Source organism: Vitis riparia, chromosome 17 (assembly GCF_004353265.1).
Source record: "Vitis riparia cultivar Riparia Gloire de Montpellier isolate 1030 chromosome 17, EGFV_Vit.rip_1.0, whole genome shotgun sequence".
NCBI classification, from domain to species: Eukaryota; Viridiplantae; Streptophyta; class Magnoliopsida; order Vitales; family Vitaceae; genus Vitis; species Vitis riparia.
This window is the reverse complement of record NC_048447.1, coordinates 4,961,035-4,985,210: the sequence shown is the minus strand read 5'-3', so window position 1 is coordinate 4,985,210 and position 24,176 is coordinate 4,961,035. Positions and strand designations below refer to the sequence as shown.

The following is a 24,176-nucleotide window of genomic DNA, read 5'->3' as shown; positions in this document are numbered from 1 at the left end:
ATGTTCCATGATAGTCAAGATAATATATAACCGAGAGAAACAATCATGTCAAATCAAATCATATACAATGGTGAGTCTATGCATGTGAGGTAATCAGAACAAACATGGCAAAAACAGAGTCACTATGCTAAGCAAGGTAAGATGAGCAATCAACATAATCAGCATATCAATGTCTCAAACAAATATAGCAATGAAGCATGGGAAAAATCGCCACAATCGGAATCCACAATCAAGATAAATAATCATCATAATCAACATGTCAATGCCCCAAGTAAAAACAAACACCCAAGCATGCATCCAATGGTATCGGAAACTCTCAATGTGCAATCAAGAAAGAGGTACCCACTGATCGACTCATCAAATGCCACATTTGCCTCAATTTATGTTCAAGCTTGACCCTCTAGTGATCCCCAGTGGAGTCGCCATTTTGTGGACCCCGCATTTCGGCTCATGCGTTTTCCACTCGATGGCGAGCTTGATTTTATACTTGAAAAATTGATTTGTTAATTAAAAATGACTTGGAGTCGCCACTTATTTTTGTTTTATTTTTAAAAGGGTAAACAAAATAAGAAAGAAAATCCCTAAGTGTGACTCCTTGTTTCGGAAAAGGTGGTCTGTGAAAAACCGAATCGGGTTCGGGGGTCAGGTTACTTATCGGGAAGGTAGGTAGAGACCGTAGCACCCCTCTAAGTCCCTAAAAACGGGTCTCTACTAATAAAATGAAGCTGATGTGGCAATCAATAAGAAAAACAATGGATGCTCAATTCGATCATGCACATATAGGAATCAAAACACGCATAGAGACTGACTAGAATGGGGAGTGGGTGCGTACCTCGACCACGAGCCACAAATGCGCCATCAAGAAACGGGGTTAGCACACAATTAATGAATACGGAATATAACTCATGCATATCGAAGTGCAAAATGAAGATCAAACAAAATACCTTAAGTGCAACAATTGACAATCGAAAGGGATCAAACATCTGGCCCCCACCAAAGCCCAATTTATGGTTCATGAATTAGTCTTACAAATTCTGTGTTTTACAATCATGAAGAATTCATTTTTGCTTACGTAGAATCAAGAAGATCAGAAGATTATTCAAAAACCGAAATGGAATTAAAACTATTCGAGTGAAAACGGGATTCTTGGAGTTTATTTGAAAATTGGAGTCTTAGGAATTAAATTTAAAAGATTAGAGCTTCGGTTATTAAAATGAAATTTGCCAAAGAAAATGAGAAATGAACTTTAGGGAATTAAACTGCAAGGATATAGATTTTGAAAGTTGAATTTGTAATAATAATAATAATAAGGAATGAACTTTAGGAAATTGAACTGCGAGAATATAGATTTTTAATAATAATAATAAGAATAATAATAAGAAATGAACTTAAGGAAATTGAACGGCTAGAGTATAGATTTTTAATAATAATGATAATAATAATAATGATAATAATAATAATAAGAATTTAAAAGTTGAATTAATAATAATAATAAAGATAAGATTTTAAAAGTTGAATTAATAATAATAATAATACTTTGAAATAATAATAATAATAAAATTTTGGAAGTTGAATTAAGAACGATAATAATGATAATAATAATAATAATAAGATTTTGAAAGTCGAATTAATAATATTAGTAAAGATAAGATTTTAAAAGTTGAATTAATAATAAAAATAATAAGATTTTGAAATAATAATAATAATAATAATAATAATCATAAAATTTTGGAAGTTGAATTACTAACGATAATAATGATAATCATAATAATAATGATAAGATTTTGAAAGTTGAATTAATAATAATAATAATAATAATAATAATAATAATAATAATAATAAGATTTTGGAATAATAATAATAATAATATTTTAAAAGTTGAATTAATAATAATAATAAAGATAAGATTTTAAAAGTTGAATTAATAATAAAAATAATAAGATTTTGAAATAATAATAATAATAATAATAATAAAATTTTGGAAGTTGAATTACTAACGATAATGATGATAATAATAATAATTATAATAAGATTTTAAAAGTTGAATTAATAATAATAATAAAGATAAGATTTTAAAAGTTGAATTAATAATAAAAATAATAAGATTTTGAAAGTTGAATTAATAATAATAATAATGACAATGATAATAATAATAATAATAGTAATAATAATAATAATTAAATAATAATAATAATAACAATGATAAGATTTGAAAATTTGAACAAATAATAATAATGACAAAGATAATAATAATAATAATAATAATAATAATAGCAATAATAATAATTAATAATGATGATATCCGTTAATAATAATAATAATAATAATATCCGCTAACAATAATAATAATAATATTCGTTAATAATAATAATAATAATACTAGTTAATAACAATAATAATAATAATAATTAAAATTAATAATATCCGCTAATAATAATAATAATACTAGTTAATAACAATAATAATAATAATAATAATAATTAATAATATCCGCTAATAATAATAATAATATTCGCTAACAATAATAATAATAATAATAATAATAATAATAATATTCGCTAACAATAATAATAATAATATTCGCTAATAATAATAATGATAATAATCCGTTAACAATAATAATAATAATAATAATATCCGCTAATAATAATAATATAATAACAATAATAATAATAATAATTAAAATTAATAATATCCACTAATAATAATAATAATACTAACAATAATAATAATAATAATTAAAATTAATAATATCCCGCTAATAATAATAATAATACTAGTTAATAACAATAATAATAATTAAAATTAATAATAATGATATGAATTAAAAGGGCTTTGGGCTCCATCTCCATCATAGGCTTGGCTTGGGAAGAGACGGCGGCGCGGGGAAGAGAGGAGCAGCGGCGGCGGTCTGACGACGTCCAGAAGGTGCTACTGCCGTGGTGATTGGTGCAGGCGCGCGCGTAGACGGAGCAGGTGGTGGCGGCCTGGTGACCTCCAGAAGGCGCTGCCGCCATAGTGGTTGGTGCAGGCGCGCGCGTAGGCGGAGCAGGTGGTGGCGGCCTGGCGACCTCCAGAAGGCGCTACCGGTTCGGAGAGCGCGAAGAATGACGACGCCATGCGTGCATGGAAGGTCGTGAAGCCCTCCAGGCCTCCGACAAACGCGCCTCTGATGAAGACGGGGGGAGCGATGGCGGATATGAGGAGGAAGATGGCGGAGGCAACTTGTAGGTTTGGACCCCATGCATATAGAAGGGCGGCTTTGGGAGTTCTTGCAGAGATGGGTATGGCGGTCGGAGGGAGAAAAGGTATGGCATCAAGGGTCTTAGGTGGCTTAGCCATGGTGGATATGGCGTCTCATGAACCAATAAACATCAAAATAATACAATCCAACCAATAGAATAGGAATCACCAAGTATGAGATATAACGAGTATGAAGAGCGAAAATACACAGGAAAAACCATGATAATTGTACCTGAAGATGATCCCCTTCAGCTAGGTCCCCCGAGAAAAAAATCCACACCCCCTTCCTCCTGCTCTTCCTCTTTTTCTATTCTTGTGTCTTCCTCAGCAAGCCATCCTCGGCTCCTGTTCACGTCCCATCTGGCCGCCCCTCAGCCTAATTCCCGGGGTGGTTAGAAGATTATATACAAAAAAAATAGAAAAAGAAAAGAAAAAAAACAACCTCAGCTCTCCTCTCTCTCCCGGGGGGTCTACAGTTATATATATATATATATATATATATATATATATATATATATATATATATATATATATTTCCTTAGTATTGTCTGAACCAAACATAACCTAAAAATCCTTCTTTTAATCAGCCTCCCATTTAATGTTTTTTTAGCACTTGAAACTCGTTAAAATTGCAACTGATTTTGATGTTCTCAAATCCAACAATAAATCTTATTAAGATTTTGAGCACATGAAGGCTTGCAGCATTATCAAATTGAAGGAGAGGACCACCATCTTTTTTTATGGCTTGTCACTTCTTTATATTTCTTTATGGCTTGTCACTGCTTTATATTTGACAAAGTAATGCTTCCTGCTTTATTTTATTTTTATCATCCAATAATAATTAGAATTATTGGTTTTAGTTTTTACTGTGAAAATAAATGAAGCTTAAAACTAACCTTATAAATATAGATTTTATAGTATATTTGATATTAAAATCATCATTGGTTTATGTTGGTTTTAACGTGTCAAACAAAACTGCAATAGCTAGTTATTTTCATCATTTTTTTTAAATAATAAAAGTAATTTATCATGAACTCCACCACGACAGGTCATCTCCTTTGGTTTCTTTCGTGTCGGCACTCCTCTCTTCCTTCCTCCTGTTGTCCTATGTGCCCAAAGGATGAAGCGTGGGACCGCGGCATTAAATCGGAGATGAAACGTATCCAAAATTCCATCCGTTAGATTAACGGTAGAACCACCTACGGACACGTTGCAATGATGAGCACTCAACTACTTATTCAAAACCGTCCGTCAAAAGGCACACGTGGACAAGTGTGAAGGCATTCGTAGCACCCTCCATCACTACAAGCCAACCCAAAATGGAAACAGTTTTCTAATCTCAATGCTACGAATTAAATTTTGGGACCTCCTCTCAAGTCTCAACAACCTCTCCACTCACGCTCTCCATCTTCTCTCTAAAAACTAGAAAGGACAGCACCACTAACCATCGCGAATCCATTCCTCTCTCCAAAATCCGAAAGAAGAACTCCATCTTCTCTCTAAAAACTAGAAAGGGCAGCACCACCAACCATCTCGAATCCATTCCTCTCTCCAAAATCCGAAAGAAGAAAAAAGAAAAATGGTGATCAGTACCACCATCTCCGACTCCTCAGAGCATTTACACGCCACCTTCGCTTCCAGATATGTCAGAGATCCTCTACCAAAGTAAGATATTAAGATTCTCAATTTAAGTATCGCATGGGTGCTTAGGAAATATAATTGTTAATTATTGAATTGGTAGATTTAAGATGCCGGAGAGATCGATACCGAAGGAGGCGGCGTTTCAGATAATAAGCGATGAGCTGATGCTGGATGGTAACCCAAGACTGAACTTGGCGTCTTTCGTGACAACTTGGATGGAGGAGGAGTGTGATAAGCTGATGATGGCTTCCGTTAACAAGAACTATGTGGACATGGATGAGTATCCAGTCACCACTGAACTTCAGGCATTTCTCTCCCTCCTCTTTCTATCTATTAATGACTGTTCTTCTTCCTTGGATCTAGGGTTTACAAATGATGAAACTAATCTATAATGCGACTGACAGTAATTGTTTCTATTTTTTTTTTTTTTATATTTAAAATATAAAAAATTTTAAGTGTTAAAAGGTGTAGAAACACTTCCTAAACTCTTATAGTAAGATTTCGCCTTGGTTTTTTTTTTTTTTTCTTTTCTGAAAAATAAATAAATTTAGTGTTTATCTAGTCCGAAAAGGACCACGTTCAACTTGGATTTTGACTGAGGAATAATAATAGATTGAAACTTGTACCAAGTAAAGAAAAAGCAAATATAAATATTGATTTATCTAATATGAAATATAAAACAAGGATGAATTGAAATTGAACATAATCAGCTTGTTGGTCCACATCATGTTGTTGTTTTTATTTTTATTTTTTTATTTTTTTCATATAAGGCCTAACTAAAAGGCAAAATCCAAGGCTTGGTAGGGTTTTTTTATTTCTTCTTATTATTTTTTTCTTTTTAAAATGTTTTGGTGTGAAGAGATTTTTAAATTCCAAATTTCTTCTGCAAAAATAGTCTAACCCCATGCTGAAACTCCCAATTGACCAATAAGAAGACCGAGGTCAGAGGACATTTCATAAAACTTAATACAAATTAATTTTAAGTTAAATTATATTTAAGTCATTAAATCATTAAATTAAATAACTTAAATATAATTTAAGTTAAAATCACTTTAAATTATTAAACATTAAATAGTCACTCTTACTAATTATTGAAAAACAATCATAATGAGTCCTCTCCTAACTTTTATAAATGTTTGGTATTAGCTGAATTGGTATTTGAGTTTTTAGATTTTCTTTTTTTAAAGTGCTAGACTTGTTAACCATTCAAATTATGTTTTACTTAATTTATAATCTTTATATATCCGGTGAAAAGTCATTCAAATTGGTCTGTAACTTTTCAATATTAATTAAATTGGTTTTTGAGTTTCAAATTATTTAAAAAAAATTAATAAATCTGTTTACCTAAGTCAATAAGAGAAAATTTATAGAAACATATAAGAAAGTATATTCGAAAGATTTTAGGCATGGTGGAGAGAGAATGAAATAATAAGGAAATCGTTTTTTTATTGTGTTTTTTCTTTTCTTTTTTTTTTTTTAAAAAAAAAAATATATTTTCATATTTTTATATTTTCCTTTCATTCTAAAAAATAGTTGAAAAGAACTTCCTTTGGATCTTTGAAAAATTTTCAATAATAGTCATGACTCACGTAGAAAAACAAGATAGAATATTTATGAGGTGTTTAGTAAGATAATGACTTAAGTTTAAGTTAAACTATATTTAAGTTATTGATTTACAACTTATTACTTAATTTTTATTTTAAGTATTAAAGTTGTTTGATAAAATTACCTTAAAATTTATTCAAAATTATCAAATTAATATATTTATGTTCATAAATTATAATTAGCCCAAAAAATGTTAAGTAATAATAAAGGTCGTGAAACGGTGAAAGAGATCATGAAGATAACTAATGTAAATTGTCATAAAAAAGTAAAATAAAGATGTGTATATATGAATAAGTTAATTATTTTTATTTATTACTTGAAGTTATTTTTTTTACTTTTAAGTCACGTTATTAAGTTATTTTATTAAATATACTTAATTTACTTAATAATTTAAATTAAGTTATTACACCATTTAAGTTTTTAAGTTGGTTTACCAAACATGCACATGATGTTCTCTTTAAGAGCATGCTTGGAACTTTAGAACAAGGGAAGGGAATGGGAACTCCATTCCATTTCCCATTTATTGTTGTATTTGGATTCCATGAATCACAAATAAAAAATTCATTAACTAACCACTTATTTTTGTAGGGATTTTAATTTGATATTGTAATTAACTTTTATTTCCTCTCTTATTTTCGTTCCTTAGCATCCCTCTACTGTGCATGAATAGGAGATAAAACTAAGAATGAGTTGTAATATCATGTAAAAGAGATCTTAATAATGACTTTTTTTTTCAATTTTTATTAGTAATCCAAACACACAGTAATGAACCGAAATGGAATAAATTTCTCATTTTCAATCTCATTCCTTCTTGCAGCATATTCCGGATATACCTTTAAATTTGTAGTTTGATCGTTAGAAGTGAATTAATAAAGAAATTGAATTCTTCAGAACCGGTGCGTGAACATGATTGCCCACCTCTTCAATGCTCCAGTGGGTGAGAATGAAACAGCAATTGGTGTGGGGACTGTGGGCTCATCGGAGGCGATCATGCTGGCAGGATTAGCTTTCAAAAGGAAGTGGCAGCAGAAGAGAAAATCAGAGGGCAAACCCTATGACAAACCCAACATTGTGACCGGAGCAAACGTCCAGGTTTGCTGGGAGAAGTTTGCAAGGTACTTTGAGGTTGAGCTAAAGGAGGTGAAGCTGAGAGAGGGGTACTATGTGATGGACCCTGTGAAAGCAGTAGAGATGGTGGATGAGAACACCATTTGTGTTGCAGCCATTCTGGGCTCAACACTCACCGGAGAGTTTGAGGATGTGAAGCTCCTGAACGAGCTTCTTACCAAAAAGAATAAGGAAACAGGATGGGGCACCCCGATTCATGTTGATGCTGCCAGCGGAGGGTTCATAGCTCCATTCCTGTACCCGGATCTGGAATGGGATTTCCGTCTGCCACTAGTCAAGAGTATCAATGTGAGTGGTCACAAGTATGGCCTGGTGTATGCAGGTGTGGGGTGGGTGGTGTGGAGGACCAAAGATGACTTGCCAGAGGAGCTTATATTTCACATAAACTACCTGGGATCTGATCAACCTACTTTCACCCTCAACTTCTCCAAAGGTAAATTTCTAACAAGTTGATTGCCTTCATCGAAGCCCAGTAAACATTCAGAGAGCCTAGTTGGTAATTGTTTTCTCCCAAAAATTAAGATAACAAAGTATCTTCAGGATGCTTCAGTCTAATGTCAAAAACCGCTAACAAGTCAGGGGTGGCAAAAAACACAAAATGATCATCCCAGCGGAGATGAATCAAACTCAACCAATATAAGTCAGTCTTTCAACTTTTAAATTATTGGTTCAATTCAATGAAAAACCAAACCTGTTGAGTTGATTATTGGGTTAAAAGTTTTGAGTTAGTTTGAGCCAAAGAGTTACATTGTGTTTTCTACAGCATTCAAATGACCATTGTGTCTGATGGCAGGTTCTAGCCAAATAATTGCTCAATATTATCAGTTTATAAGACTCGGGTTTGAGGTAATCTTTATAACTATAATTATTCCTTGTAAGTTGTGGGTCTGTTTGCAATCTTGTATGATTGAGTTTTGGTTATGTAGGGTTACAAGAGCATCATGACAAACTGCATGGACAACGCAAATGTGCTGAAACAAGGACTAGTGGAGACAGGACGGTTTGAAATTGTCTCCAAGGATATTGGGGTGCCCCTGGTGGCCTTCTCTCTTAAAGACACAAGCAACTACACTGTGTTTGATATATCCAATAATCTGAGAAGGTATGGGTGGATCATTCCAGCATACACCATGCCACCCGATGCCGAACATATTGCTGTCCTGAGGGTGGTGGTAAGGGAGGACTTCAGCCGAAGCCTGGCAGAGAGACTGCTTTCAGACATTGAGAAAGTAATGAGGGAGATGGATGCAGTCCAGAGTCGGGCCACCACTAGAGCTACCCATGTGATAGCTACTGTGGATGAAACACGGGAGGGTGAGGGTGAGGGAAGTGAGAAGTTGAATAAGAAGACTGTGATGGAGAATCGTGAGGAGATTGCCATGTATTGGAAGAGGGTAGTGGATAGGAAAAAGACCAGCGGAGTCTGCTAGACCACTCCAAATGCGTCTTCTAAATGTTCCTTGTTTGTATCTGGAGTGTCAGAAATGGGGATCTCTCTCTCTCTCTCTCTCTCTTTTTAGTAAGCTTATTGTGGAATCTTTCTCATCTTAACTTGTGCTTATCTAAAACCATTTTGTGTTATTCACGTTTCAAGTGATCCACGAGTGAAAGATGAAAGTTGGAGATAGAGCTTCCAACAATGTGTAGACTCTATATAATCATCCTCTAAGCCCAATAAACTACCGTAATAAACATCGTAAGACATTAACTGGCAGTTGAAAAACTTATAAACCAAGTAAAACATTTTAAGACCACTACCTTTGATTGAGCCAAAGAAAAGAAAACATGTTCTCAGGATTTCTAATTGGCAAATTTCATCCTAAGTTGTTTGTAAATGAACTGATAACGTTCTTGAACACTGATTACATATAAATTGAAGATTGCAGATGAAGTCTTTCTAAAATACCCTGATTTGCCCAGTGCTAGTTGTTACTAGCACGGTTAGCACCCCAAGGTTTGGATCTCCATGGAGGGGTTTGGTCATGGAAGGTTCTTCAGTTATAAAAAATAAATAAATACTAGAAAAAAAAAAAAAAAAAAACAAAATCCAATGATTTATAAGCTTCAATTGGTCAAAAAAACTATACTTGAATCAGTTGAGCTCTCCAAAACCACCTTCAATTTGAATTCTATTCATCAAGCCTTATATTTATTTGATTATCTAATACAGAGACAGTGAAAGGATGAAACTTTAACATTCTAAAGCTGCCTTGAAGGCATATAAATGGGAGGTACATGTGGTCTATCATGCATAGTTGTTTAGTTGGTTCTTCTTAGTTTGTCTTCCCTTTGATTTTGCATGGTTGTGAATTTTGCTCAAGTATGATTGTCTCACAATAAGGAGTAACAATAATCAGAGAAGAGAGGTGAACCTTCCAAGCATCATTTGAAAGAAAAATTTCTTCTAATAATTCAATGATTTTTTTTTATGTAACATCTTAGAGACAAAAATATACAAATTAACAAATAAAACAAAAGAGTAAAAAACTAGAGTCTAAACAAATATTATCTAAGTGTCTCATTCTACAATATCAACACAAGCCAAAGATGGTTCTGGCAGGGATAGCTAACTGCTATAAGCTTTAAAAAAACTAAAAGCCCTAAAAGAAAACCACAGATGTAGACGGGACTTTTACCTTCATTGAAGCTTTGGGATATTTGTCGATGCAAGAGACACAAACCTAGGTCTGACCCACACATCTCATTTTCAAACCTTCGAATATAAGACATATATATGTTAGAATAATATTGAAGTATCTAACCTCAATATTAAAATGCAAGAGAACAATTCAAATAAAATCAGGTTTTAACCCCAAGCCACAACATTGTGGCTTCAGATCTCCAAAGTGTTTGGTATCTGATTTGAGCACAACTGCACAACTTTTTTTTTTAATCTCAAATTTGATAGTTCACACTTAGATATTGCATTTAGGAGGTTTTGTAGGCAAAAGATATTCAGTAGATATGGAAAGGTGGCTTCTTGTTAAAGATCTAAATGTCTAAAAATCCTTTAGAATTGTCTTAAAGGAAACCGCGGTTCATGAGGATACCCCAATTCCATTTGTAAGGACCATATTCTTTCAAGCATTCTAAGAACAAACTCTCTGGTATGATTTATTGAAATTGAAGCCAGTTTTAGGAAATAATCACTTTTCTCATTCTAAAGATCTAAAAAGGCCACATTCCATTATCATAAAGTTACATATAATGGAGAAGAGTTGCATGCTTTTCTTTTAACTCACCTAGTCCACCTTTCCTAATAAAAAGACATATATTCCATAGGAAAAAAGAGAGAACAACAATCCCTATAATTTTTACACCAATGTTTTGAGACCACAAGATTGGTTAATTCTTTGATTTCCACGATGTGATTAGTTAATTCTTTGATTTCCATTATGTTAAATCGTTAGGACATTGAAACGTAAGGGTAAAGACTGCAGTTCTAATACTGGAAAATATATACAACAGTATCAAAATATGAAGGATGATGCCTATTAAGTTAAGATGGCCACTTAAAAGAGTAAATAATTAGAAAATACCTTTAAGTGTCATTAAAATTTAAGAACCAAGTGAAGCTCTTGATCAGCAATAAAATTCTCGATCACCATCTGATGGCAACCTATATGTGCGGGTAATACGGATCTGAAGCAAAAAATTAAAATAATAAATAAATAAAGCTAACTTTAGTCAACTGAAAAGAATATATCAATATGCATGGTAGACATCCAATAGAAAATGGCTTGTTTGTATTAACTGAAATGTAAAATTGGGTCCATTTTCCCAAAATATAGAGATTGTGCTTAGATGTCATGATACCAGACTGACTGCTGAAAAACCTGAGACGAGAAATAATCATGGAAGCTCGTATCAATGATCTAAACATGATCCATGATATATTATCATAGACTCAAGATGACAAGACATGAAAAATACACAACTACATAAGAGAGAGAGAGAGAGAGAGAGAGAGAGCACAAGTTCTGACAACCAAATCTATGGCCTTAATTTTGACCATCATAGGCTCAACGGTGTTACTTAAGGATTGGAGTACATTTTATTACCAATTATAGTTTGACCACTTAGATTGTTACAGCCAAATCTATGACCAAAAATTCAACTAATGTTACTAGCATAAGTTCCACTGTGTTATATTTTATCTGCATAAAACCTGCATGCATGCAACACCAACTTCACAAAATCATGCACACAAGATCATATATCACCTGAGCAAATGCATAAATTGCACGAAGGATTCTAGCATAATCAGTTCCAAGCATTTGAATGACAACATCTGCCAAAAATGTTCCCCACAGCCTGCATGAGACACCAATGGATACAAACTGGTCAAACAGTGAAACCAGAAAATGCAAACAAAATTTACAAACCTTTGTGAGGAAGCTGATCTGACTTTTGAAGTAACAAAGCTGATATCAGGAAGCGTTTTTCAAAAGGACACTCCATTTGAAAAAACTCATTATTAGAAGATATTTTTTTCAGATTGATTAGCTTAACCATTGAATCAAAAGAATCATTAGTGTCAAAACCTCCAATTGCAACCCTGTTCTTTAAGAGCACATGAACCCCAAATCTGGACTATTGTGTTCTCATAGCCCACTACCATTATTTGAAGCTCATAGATTATGAGTTTTTGATTAACACTCAAATATGCAATTTTCTATAGGTCAAGTAGAGAATTTTATCATCTTATTTGAATGCTAATCAGCTCTTTTAACTCAGGGTATTCCCTTTTCTATCAAGCATTACTAATCAAGTTTTTGAGCTTAATTTTAGTCAAAGATGCTGCATTTAACACCTAAAAGGTGAGCCAAAGTTGATCAATGTATGGAATCAGGTTGCTCCACCACTATCTGCATAATAATATAGATTAATTTTTTTAATTTGAGATTTACTCGAAGTGCTTCATGTGTTTAATCCTACTCCTGTGGGTTTCAGTGCAAGAAGTGGTAATGGAGATTGAGAAGGCTGTATTTTGAAGTTGTTTCAGGTTTAAAAATAAATATGGAAATGAGCGAGCTTATTAACATAGGTGTAGTAAAGGAGGTTGAGAAGCTCACCTCAAGTTTTGTGGTTTTAGAATTGTATGGACTGAAGCAAGTTTTGCATGTAAATATATGTAGAAATTTCAGAAAAAAAATTCTGAAATTTCTGGACAGCATTAAATCAAGGTTTTGGGTATATGAATGGTGGCCTCTAGATAGAAACTAGAAACAAGTTACTTACCAGACAAAGGAAAAAAAGGGGAAAAAAAATAGGTTTAGGTTAGAAATATAAAGAAAAAAGTGGCTGGTTTGTGGAAGAAGTGCACAAACAACAAAGAAAAAAACTTAGAGAACCAAGAAGTAGGCACACAAACACAAGCACAGACGCGCGCACGCGTCTCACTTCAGCACCCATTTCTTAAATCAGGATTATTGAGACATCTATAACTCATACAAGGGTCATAGTCTCCGCATGGTTAGATTATTGGAACATCTAAAACTCCTACAAAGTCAAAGTCAGTGCATGGTTAGTGGTTAATAAAGTAGGTTAATATTGACAACTTGCTGTAGGCTAAGAGACCTAAACAAACCATCAGCCTGCCGTGCCTTGTGCCTTGAGAGTTTTTTGTCCATTGTGTTGTTATCTTGGGGTTGTGGCAGTGGTTTTCCTACTTGATAAGTATTTCTTGGATTCAGCATCCACCCTCAACCCCAATCAAACACCCCACCACCCCCACCCTGGACCATCTTTCCCTCAACCATGTTGTTGTCTTGGGGTTGTGGCAGTGATTCTTCTACTTGGTAGGTCTTTCTTGGGTTCACAAAACTACGACTCAAATATGACAAAAACAGGAGGCAAAAAACAGAGAATGTCTACAATTTTCAGACTCTTCATATCAATCAAGAAAAAATGACTCAATCCATGATTAGGAATAAAAAATTTACAATGACTTCTTTTCAAACAATTATTGCACTTTTTATCAATCACATTTCTTCTTATTATTTTCATTTTTTATTTTTAAAAAATTCGTTCTTATTTAGAAGGCTACAATTCCAATAAATACACCAATTATCAAAAATTGGAATTGTACATAAAAATGGAAATTGTAGTGTTTTAAGAGTTTCTAATTCTTAAAACTACTATAAATCAAATCAAACACATGGTTTTACATCTATTTAAACAATATCAAATGTGATAGACGTTTTCTTAATAGTTTGTTAAGTTCATTTTCTTGTAATTATTTTTTTTCTAATTTTTGAGCTTTTCAAAATAACTAGCATAATGTGTGTCCCCATTGCCGAGTCAGCAACCACAACTGCTTATACCACATTCTTCCACTTTAAATATAATGCCATTGTTCTTAACAAGAAAAGGAGCACAAGGCATAAGAGAAATTACACTGGGCCAAATAATGCGATTGTGCTCCTCAATCCTAGGTATCTGGATGCAGCACCTGCAAAACCCTGGTCCAATAATTGACAGTGAGAGAACTGACACTGAAACAGTAAGAAATGTCAAGCAAATATTTACTGTCCTACTAGATCAAAATAAATAGGAGTATTAATATTTTACAATAATTATATTACCACAACTTAAGCAATTACCTTTCCTCTTTCCTGGCATTTTATTTTTTCTAATATTAAAACAATAAATATGATTTCTTACTATTGATACTCTGCTAAATTGATTCAAACGTTACAGGATCAAATATCTCAAATACTAGAAGAAGTTTATCAAGAAAACAGTGAATTTTAGCAATAGATAAAATTCTGAGGTAATTAATATACTGTTATGAATTACAAGATACATTGCCTCAAATATACCAGCATCTTTTTGTATGTATACATGTAGCAGCAGCCGTACATTCCATACTACCCCATATATAAGATTGTCTGTTGATGCTCCTATTAATAATCACCCATTTTCAAGACATTCTATAATATAGTAATACATTATTTAGTGGCAACATATGTTGAAGATGTGAAAATGCATTTATGGCAATGTAAATCATCAAAAAGACACACCTGTTTTGCTGCAAGCAAGGCTGCACGGGACTCCAGGTTAATAGCTGCTAATTGTCCTCCCTGAAACCATATAGTACAGGAGGCAGGTTAGTTGTCACAACCAGAAGATTGCTGAGCTGGTATCAATCATATTATGGTATATCAGCCAGGGTAGCTGTCTCTCATATTTTCAATTAAAAGAAGAGGGTAAAATTTAATATTCCAGCAAACCTAAATAGTGATCAACAAATAAAGCCAAGCAGAAGATGACCAAATCTATGGTGCAGTAATTGACATCTAAAGAAAATCTACCCCAGTAAAGTTTTAGAAAAGATAACATATGGTTAAGCAAGTGAACATTATTTAGCAGCTTGGTTATGATCTAGTTTAATGAGCCACAAGCACATTTGTATTAAGAAGAAAGAAATATTAGAAAATCTGCCTATTTTATTAGTAGACCTAAAATAAGTTGATACATGGCAAAATAATTTGTCAATTCACAACATGTGACTCTCACTAAGTAGCATGTGGCATAAAAAGTAAATCAGTAGAGAAAATTTGACAAGAAGAATTGAGATGTGCCCCATGCATGGGGTGTCTAGACAATGATCCTCTGTCCAAGGTATTTCAAGGATACAACCTTGTGAAGAGCATCAATGATGCATTTTTCTATCTAGGGAGCCTCAGATGTGCCAATAGATGACGGCCTCATGATGACTCTATCCTACCCTTTACTATATTAACTAGATATCACTCTTCTAGATAATATTTGGGACCTCAGCTAAATGGCTAACTCTTTAGTGTTCCTAGGCTATTTTTTTATATCCAAAAAAATGGAAAAGAATCTTCAATAGTCCAAAAGTGCATGATAAATACTTCTAATGCCAATACTGTAGAGAAAATTAAGTGCAGTAGGCTAGATACAAAGTATGCAAAGGTGCCTATAACTTCCCCATCGAAACCTATGACAAAAGAGAATGATTTTTGGATAATGCTTGTATATTCACTGGGTATATTTACACCCTATTTATGATGTTTACAATGGGAAAAGGAAAAGGAAATTACTCTATTCTAGGTCTAAAATTATTACTCCACTAAAATAGCCACGAATTACATGAAATAAATTACTTAATTAGTCCCTAGTTATAGGAATTAAACTGAGAAGTAAATCAAGTCAACAGTACAGAAAAAGAAATAAATTCCATTCAAAATCTCAGCCTATTTAGGCTGTACAATCTGACAATTACTACACCGATTCTTCAACACATCTCCTCAAGCTATGAGTAAATATTCTTCATTCCTGGCTTGTTTGTGACAGATTAGAATGATTGAGCTGCAAGTACCTTGGTCAATATCTCTGCCAACTATCTTTCTGAGGATATATGGGGGGTGCATACCAACCCACTATACAATTTCTTCTTGATGAAATGATGATCAATTTCAATGCACTTAGTTTTGTCATGTTGAATTGGATTGTGGGCTATTCTGATAGTTAACTGTCGTCACAGTATAGTTTCATAGGACATTTCCAACTTGTTCGAAGATCACAAAGAAGAATGAAAATTGAGATAGAATTTTTCACTTCTATTACTCGAAGGAATGTACATAATGTTATAATCAAGGTTGACCTTCTAGGATCAAAAAAGGGAAACATTACTACCTATTTACAGCAGAATCCGAGGGATACAGAATAATTCTTAGTCAAACACCCAACTATACAATTCTATTTTAGGAAGAAAATAAATACAAAATATTCAAACACAACTCAACCACAATCCCAAGATTATCACCAGAATGTTTCAACACTTCCCCTCAAGTGGATGCAAAATGTTTTGCAGTACCAACTTATCTAAGAACTTATGAAAAAGGATCCCTACTAATCCTTTGGTAAACACATCAACTGGTTGTTTGGTTGTTGAAACGTAGGGCATGCAAATTAGTCCACCAAATAATTTTTTCTTAATAAAGTGTTTGTCTATTTCCACATGTTTAATTCTATCATGTTGAACGGGGTTGTGAGCTATGTTTATGGTTGCCTTATAATCACAAAAAAGCCTCATATGATCTTGAACTTTCACTTTCAGATCTATAAGCATTGACTTTAACCATAGTAGCTTGTAAACCACAAGTGTCATGGCCTTGAATTTGACATTGATTTCTTCTTGCTCCTTCAAGTGACTAAATTTCCTTCCAATACCTTAGTGTAGACCTCCTATCAACAAGGTAACCTACCCAATCCACATCTTTGTAGCCTCTAGCTGTAGATTACCAGTGTTGTGGTACTTTACGACTTTGCCACCTTTGCCAGGGGATGCTTTAAGGTAGGTATTTTGTATACAATGTCTACGTGGGATTGTAATGGAGAGTGTATGAATTGACTCACAACATTGTGTACATAATGTCGGTCTTGTGTGTAATAGACAAATTAGTTTCCTTACCATCCTTTGATATGTCCCTCCATCAATAGCCACTTCTTCCTTCTTCTCCCCTAGTTTATGGTTGACTTCAAGCTTACAACCAAGTGAACCTTCTCCTTAAGTAAATCAAGTACATATTTTTGCCGAGAAATAAACATCCCCTATTTTGACCTTGTAACCTCAATTTCTCGGAAGTTTCTAAGACTTCCATGGTCTTTAACTTCAAATTCATTTGCAAGGTACTCCCTCAGTTTACCATTCTCTTCTAAATCATCTCCAATTACCACAATATCATCAACATAAGCTATTAGAACCATTACCTTGCTTTGAGTGAAATGGTTGATTAATAGAGTGTGATCCCCTTGGCTTTGTTGATATCCCCTCTTGATCATTGACTTGGTAAATCTATCAAACCATTGTCCGCAGAGATTGCTTCAGTCCATATAGGGACTTTTGAGCTGGCACACCTTATTTGACCCTGTCTTGTGTGTAAATCTAGGTGAAACATCTATATGTACCTCCTTTTCTAAGTCTCCATGCAAGAAGACTTTTTTTACATCAAATTGTTGTAAAAGCCAATTTAAGCTAACTACTAGGGATAATAACACCCTCACTATATTCATTTTGGCTACTAATGTAAATGTGTGGAAAATCATAAAATATGTGGGAGATTTGATTTAGTGCTGTAAATCGGATGTTGTGATTTGATTTACTGGAGTAAATTAGGGGATAGAATCAACTGAGTCAATGTTTTTAATTTTATTATTATTTTTTTTTCTGATTTCAAGGTAGTAATTATTTGTACAACTATATCTATTATTTTCTTCCTTTTGCATGGACTCGAGAGTAGTCTGATATATATGTTGTAATGCTAAACTTCAAAGATATAGAGGAACAAGTTTTTTTCTCTCAAACTTTCATGGTATTAGAGCCAATTTTCTACTGTAAGTGATACATTTATTGCTGGTAGGAGTTTCAAGTATCAGATTTTTTTTTTTCTAGAACTATTAGGCTACTGGTAGGAGGATTTGATGTTGGGAATTAACGAGGAGAATTTTGGAGATTCCTCGCAATAGGTATCAATGCCTCCATTTCAAGTTTCATCTCATGGCACCAATGATAGTCCTTCACTGCACATCACCACTCATAAACTAAGTGGACTGAATTTTCTTAGATGGTCTCAGTCCGTTAAATTGTTTATTCGTGGGAAAGGGAAACTAGGATATCTAACCGGTGCAACAAACATGGGACTCAGAAAACTCCATGATCATGGTTTGGTTAGTGAATTCTATGCAGCCGGAGATAGGTCAAACTTACATGTTTTTACCAACAGCAAAAGAGCTCTAGGAAGCGGTTATAGAAACTTAATTTGACCTTGGGAATTTAGCACAAATCTTTGAGTTGAAATCAAAGATCCGTGAGATGAAGTAAGGAGATGAAGGTGTGACTAAATATTACAACATCTTGAAAGGTCTTTGGCAAGAATTAGACCTATTTTATGGATTTGAATGGGTATGTGCTATGTTTTAAGAAGATGATGGAGAAGGACCGAGTGTTTGAGTTCCTTGTTGGGCTGAATAAAGAATTAGATGAAGTCCATGGACGAATCCTTGGTAAAGAGCCCTTTACCTCTATTTGAAAAGTGTTTGCTGAGGTTCGAAGGGAGGAAAGCCACAGATCAGTCATGATGGGAGGCTCTTCTTCAACCATTCATGAGAACTCAGCACTTGTTGCAATCAATTCTGCTGCCAGTGCTGCTGCCAATGCTGGTCGTCAAGGGATCTCAAAGAATGCAGGGGGTAAAGGGAAGATATGGTGTGATCATTGTAACAATCAATGGCACACTAGAGACACCTGTTGGAAGTTGCATGGGAAGACACAAAATTTGAAAAATAGTGGCAGATTTCATGAGAGAAATGGCCAAGGTATGTAGGCTGCAACTGAGTCCAAAAATCATAACTGAAGCATCTCCATTCGGTAAAGAGAAACTAGAGCACCTGTATAGGTTATTCAATCAGTCTTTACCATCTTGTTCTCTAACACAAACAGGTAAATCTCTTAGTGCTTTAAGTGTTCATTCTAAAAATTTTACACCATGGATCATAGATTATGGTGCTTTTGGTCATATGACGAGCTTGTCAAATTTTTTTTTTGACATATTCTCCTTGTCCAGTAACCACAAAATTAAAATTGTGGATGGATCATTTCATCTGTTGCAAGGAAGGGTTCAGTCCCTATTTCAAAAATTTTGACTTTAGAATCCATTCTTCATGTCCCTAATCTTTCATGCAATTTTCTTTCTATTAGTAAACTAGCAAGGGACATGAATTGTGTTCCTAAAATTTTTCCATCTTATTATGAATTTCAAGACCTATGCTCGAGGAGGACGATTGGTAGTGCTAAGGAGATTGATGGACTCTATTATCTTGTTGAGGATCCTATCAAGAGTGTTGAAATTTGGCATTCAAAGTTAGGGTTTTAATTTAGGAAAGTATTTTAGGAATAAAAAAGGAGAGATCATTTAGGATGATTCAGTTTCCTAATTTTAGGAGAGAATCAAGCTAGATTGATATTTTCTTATTCAATCATTTGTGTATATATATGTGTATGGTGTGTACCTAAAAAGATCAATAAAGGAATTCAGAAATTCTTCATGGTATCAGAGCCAGTTTTCTAAAACCCTAATCCCTTCTGGCCACCTCTTATTCAGGCCATCATTCATTTCGGCCAAATCTCTCTGGCCATCTCTCAATCCGACCATCTCTCTCTCTGGCCATCTCTCATTCCGGTCATCAGTCCTTATTCTCAGAGCCAAGGGAGAAAACGCTTTCCGGTCGGTCGAATCGTCGTCAGAAAACATTCACCGCCGGCGACTTTTCCGGAAAAATTTCCCGGCGACGGTTTTTTTCACACCGCAAGGAGCGTCTGGAGGAGATCTCCAACTTTTCCCAAAGCACCGGAGCCAGAAAACCATCCACGCGCCGCCCATGCGCGTTTTTCCAGCCGGCGACTGCATCTCACGCGCCGGCATGTGAGGGAGCGTGAGCCACTTTCCGGCAACACGCTTCCTACTCCAGGCTCGCCTGATGCCGACCAGCCATCCTACGTACCTGTTTCTACCATCCGAGCCCTGCACGTGCCTCTTTTGCCTCCGTAGGCCCTCCGATCAGTTTTTCCGACGTCCTCCGGCTATTTTTCCTCAACTCCAATCCCTGCACGTGCCTTGGGAAGTGTTCTTCTACCTTTCCGGTCCATGACAAAATACGGAATGGCATCATCACAAGTATCCAGCCTCACGTCACCAGAATCAGGGGGCAGATCTGAAATTCCAAACCTTGGTGGCAGTGATTCCTCTCCTATTCTCATCACAGGACACAAATTAAATGGCCATAACTATTTATAGTGGTCACAATCTGTGTTGCTGTTCATTTGCGGTAAAGGAAAGGATGAGTACCTCACTGGAGAAGCAGTCATGCCAGAAACTACAGAACAGGGTTTCAGGAAGTGGAAGATTGAAAACAGTATGATCATGTCATGGCTTATCAATTCCATGAACAATGACATAGGTGAAAATTTCTTGCTGTTTAGGACTGCAAAGGACATATGGGATGCAGCCAAAGAAACTTACTCAAGTTCTGAAAATACTTCAGAACTTTTTCAGGTTGAATCAGCCCTACATGACTTCCGCCAAGGAGAGCAGACAGTTACTCAGTATTACAACACACTCACAAGGTATTGGCAACACCTTGACTTATTCGAGACTCACTCATGGAAATGTTCTGATGATGCAGCAACATACAGGAAAATTGTGGAACAAAAGAGACTGTTCAAGTTTTTCCTAGGACTAAACAGGGAATTGGATGATGTTAGAGGCCGAATCATGGGCATTAAACCCCTGCCAAGTCTCAGGGAGGCTTTTTCAGAGGTTAGGCGTGAAGAAAGTAGAAAGAAAGTGATGATGGGATCCAAAGAGCAACCTGCCCCAACATTGGATGCCTCTGCCCTTGCTGCTCGGTCATTTAATAGTAGTGGTGGAGATCGTCAGAAACGGGATAGGCCTTGGTGTGATCATTGTAAGAAACCAGGCCATTATAAGGAGACTTGCTGGAAGCTTCATGGCAAACCGACTTATTGGAAACCAAAGCCACGGTCTGACAGAGATGGCAGAGCACACGTGGCTGCCAACTCTGAGAGCACATCTGTTCCCGAGCCGAGTCCATTCAACAAAGAGCAGATGGAGATGCTACAGAAACTATTAAGCCAAGTTGGCAGTGTAGCCTTCACTGCTAATCAAGGAGGAATGAAGCCGTGGATAGTGGACACAGGTGCTTCTGATCACATGACAGGAGATGCTGCCATTCTTCAAAATTACAAGCCAAGTAATGGTCATTCATCCGTCCATATTGCTGATGGTTCAAAGTCAAAAATTGCCGGGACAGGTTCTATAAAACTTACTAAAGACTTATATCTTGACTCTGTCCTCCATGTTCCAAACTTGGATTGTAATCTTTTGTCCATTAGCAAATTGGCCCGTGATCTCCAATGTGTTACTAAATTTTATCCAAACTTGTGTGTTTTTCAGGACTTGAAATCGGGGAAGATGATTGGCAGTGCTGAACTGTGTTCCGGGCTCTACCTCCTCTCATGTGGCCAATTCTCAAACCAAGTCTCTCAAGCAAGTTGCGTACAGTCTCAGAGTATGTTAGAGTCTTTCAATTCTGTGTCAAATTCTAAGGTCAATAAAGATAGTGAGATTATAATGTTACACTATCGCCTTGGTCATCCTAACTTTGTTTACCTTGCAAAATTGTTTCCCAAATTATTTATCAATAAAAATCCAGCATCTTATCACTGTGAAATTTGTCAATTTGCAAAGCATACTCGAACAGTATATCCTCAAAACCCATACAAACCTTCGACTGTTTTCTCTCTAGTACATAGTGATGTGTGGGGTCCCTCCCGAATAAAAAATATTTTTGGCACTCGATGGTTTGTGACATTTGTTGATGATCATACACGGGTAACATAGGTTTTCCTTATGAAAGAAAAGTCAGAGGTCGGGCACATTTTTCAAACCTTCCATCTTATGGTTCAAAATCAATTCAATTCCAAAATTCAAGTCCTCAAGTCAGATAATGCAAAGGAATACTTTACTAGTAGTCTCAGTACTTATCTTCAAAATCACGGCATTATCCACATAAGTTCTTGCGTTGACACCCCACAACAAAATGGGGTGGCTGAACGCAAGAATAGACATCTCTTGGAGGTTGCCCGGTGCCTTATGTTTTCCTCTAATGTTCCAAACTATTTCTGGGGGGAAGCTATTCTCACAGCTACTTATTTGATTAACCGTATGCCATCCAGAGTGCTTACCTTTCAATCCCCACATCAACTTTTCTTAAAACAATTTCCTCACACTCGTGCAGCCTCTTCTGATTTACCACTCAAAGTATTTGGTTGCACGGCATTCGTTCATGTGTATCCTCAAAATCGTAGCAAATTTGCTCCTCGAGCCAATAAGTGCATTTTCCTAGGGTATTCTCCAACCCAAAAAGGGTACAAATGCTATTCTCCAACCAACAAAAGATTTTACACCACCATGGACGTCTCTTTCTTTGAACATGTCTTCTTCTATCCCAAATCTCATGTTCAAGGGGAAAGCATGAATGAACATCAAGTTTGGGAGTCTCTTCTTGAGGGTGTACCTTCTTTTCACTCAGAGTCACCAAATCCTTCCCAATTTGCGCCCACTGAGTTGTCCACACCTATGCCGTCATCAGTCCAGCCAGCCCAACACACAAATGTTCCTTCTCCTGTGACCATCCAGTCTCCCATGCCTATTCAACCTATAGCCCCACAACTTGCTAATGAGAACTTACAAGTTCACATCAGGAGAAGGAAAAGACAGGAATTAGAGCACGGATCACAGTCAACATGTGGCCAATATATTGACTCCAATTCAAGTCTTCTTGAAGAGAACATAGGTGAGGATAGGGCTGGAGAGGTGTTAATTCCCAGCATTGATGATTCTACTCTGCCGATTGCATTGAGAAAGGGTGTTAGGAGATGTACAGATCATCCAATTGGGAATTATATTACATATGAAGGGCTATCACCATCTTACAGAGCATTTGCTACTTCTCTTGATGATACTCAGGTTCCCAACACAATACAAGAGGCATTAAAAATTTCAGAATGGAAGAAGGCAGTACAAGATGAGATTGATGCACTTGAGAAGAATGGGACGTGGACTATCACAGATTTGCCGGTTGGGAAGAGGCCCGTGGGGTGCAAGTGGATTTTCACCATAAAATACAAAGCAGATGGATCAGTCGAGAGATTCAAGGCTCGTTTGGTAGCTAGAGGGTTTACACAATCCTATGGGATAGACTATCAGGAAACTTTTGCTCCTGTTGCAAAACTGAACACTATTAGGATTCTTCTCTCATTGGCTGTCAATCAAGATTGGTGCTTGCAACAACTGGACATAAAAAATGCGTTTCTAAATGGTGACCTAGAAGAGGAAGTCTACATGGAAATACCACCTGGTTTCGAAGGAAGTATGACAAAGAATCAGGTTTGCAAACTCCAAAAATCCTTGTACGGCCTTAAACAATCTCCCCGAGCCTGGTTTGATAGATTCACAAAAGCAGTCCTGAAGCTGGGCTACAAACAAGGTCAGGCTGATCATACTCTATTTGTCAAGAAGTCTCATGCCGGGAAAATGGCCATATTGATAGTCTATGTTGATGATATTATTCTATCTGGGAATGATATGGAGGAATTACAGAATTTGAAGAAGTATTTGTCAGAGGAGTTTGAAGTTAAAGACCTTGGAAATTTGAAATATTTCCTTAGTATGGAAGTGGCTAGATCAAGGAAGGGAATTGTAGTCTCTCAAAGAAAATACATACTCGATCTTCTTAAGGAGACCGGTATGCTTGGATGCAAACCAATTGATACTCCTATGGATAGTCAGAAGAAACTTGGTATCGAGAAAGAAAGTACACCGGTAGACAAGGGGAGATATCAGCGGGTCGTCGGGCGCTTGATTTATCTCTCACACACTCGGCCAGATATTGGCTTTGCAGTGAGTGCTGTAAGTCAATTCATGCACAGCCCCACTGAGGAACACATG

General features: G+C 35.5%; 2 protein-coding genes across 2 annotated transcripts in view; one reads left to right on the top strand and one right to left on the bottom strand.

Moving 5' to 3' along the window:
* Positions 1-4,601: 4,601 nt before the first annotated feature.
* On the top strand, positions 4,602-9,210 carry LOC117904515 (glutamate decarboxylase-like). The gene is made up of 5 exons (XM_034817150.1): positions 4,602-4,908; positions 4,985-5,189; positions 7,381-8,050; positions 8,411-8,463; positions 8,544-9,210. Exons 1-5 carry the CDS (start codon positions 4,823-4,825, stop codon positions 9,045-9,047), a joined length of 1,518 nt encoding a protein of 505 aa, XP_034673041.1. The 5' UTR covers positions 4,602-4,822; the 3' UTR covers positions 9,048-9,210.
* An 860-nt stretch (positions 9,211-10,070) lies between these two features.
* Positions 10,071-24,176, bottom strand: part of LOC117904516 — a 56,570-nt gene continuing 42,464 nt past the window's right edge. Inside the window, exons 6-10 of the mRNA XM_034817151.1 lie at positions 14,643-14,702; positions 14,017-14,081; positions 11,841-11,931; positions 11,157-11,259; positions 10,071-10,330 (exon numbers count right to left, since the gene is read on the bottom strand). Of these exons, the coding sequence (XP_034673042.1) occupies positions 11,200-11,259; positions 11,841-11,931; positions 14,017-14,081; positions 14,643-14,702 (276 nt within the window). The 3' untranslated portion in view covers positions 10,071-10,330; positions 11,157-11,199. The remainder of the gene's footprint in view (positions 10,331-11,156; positions 11,260-11,840; positions 11,932-14,016; positions 14,082-14,642; positions 14,703-24,176) is intronic.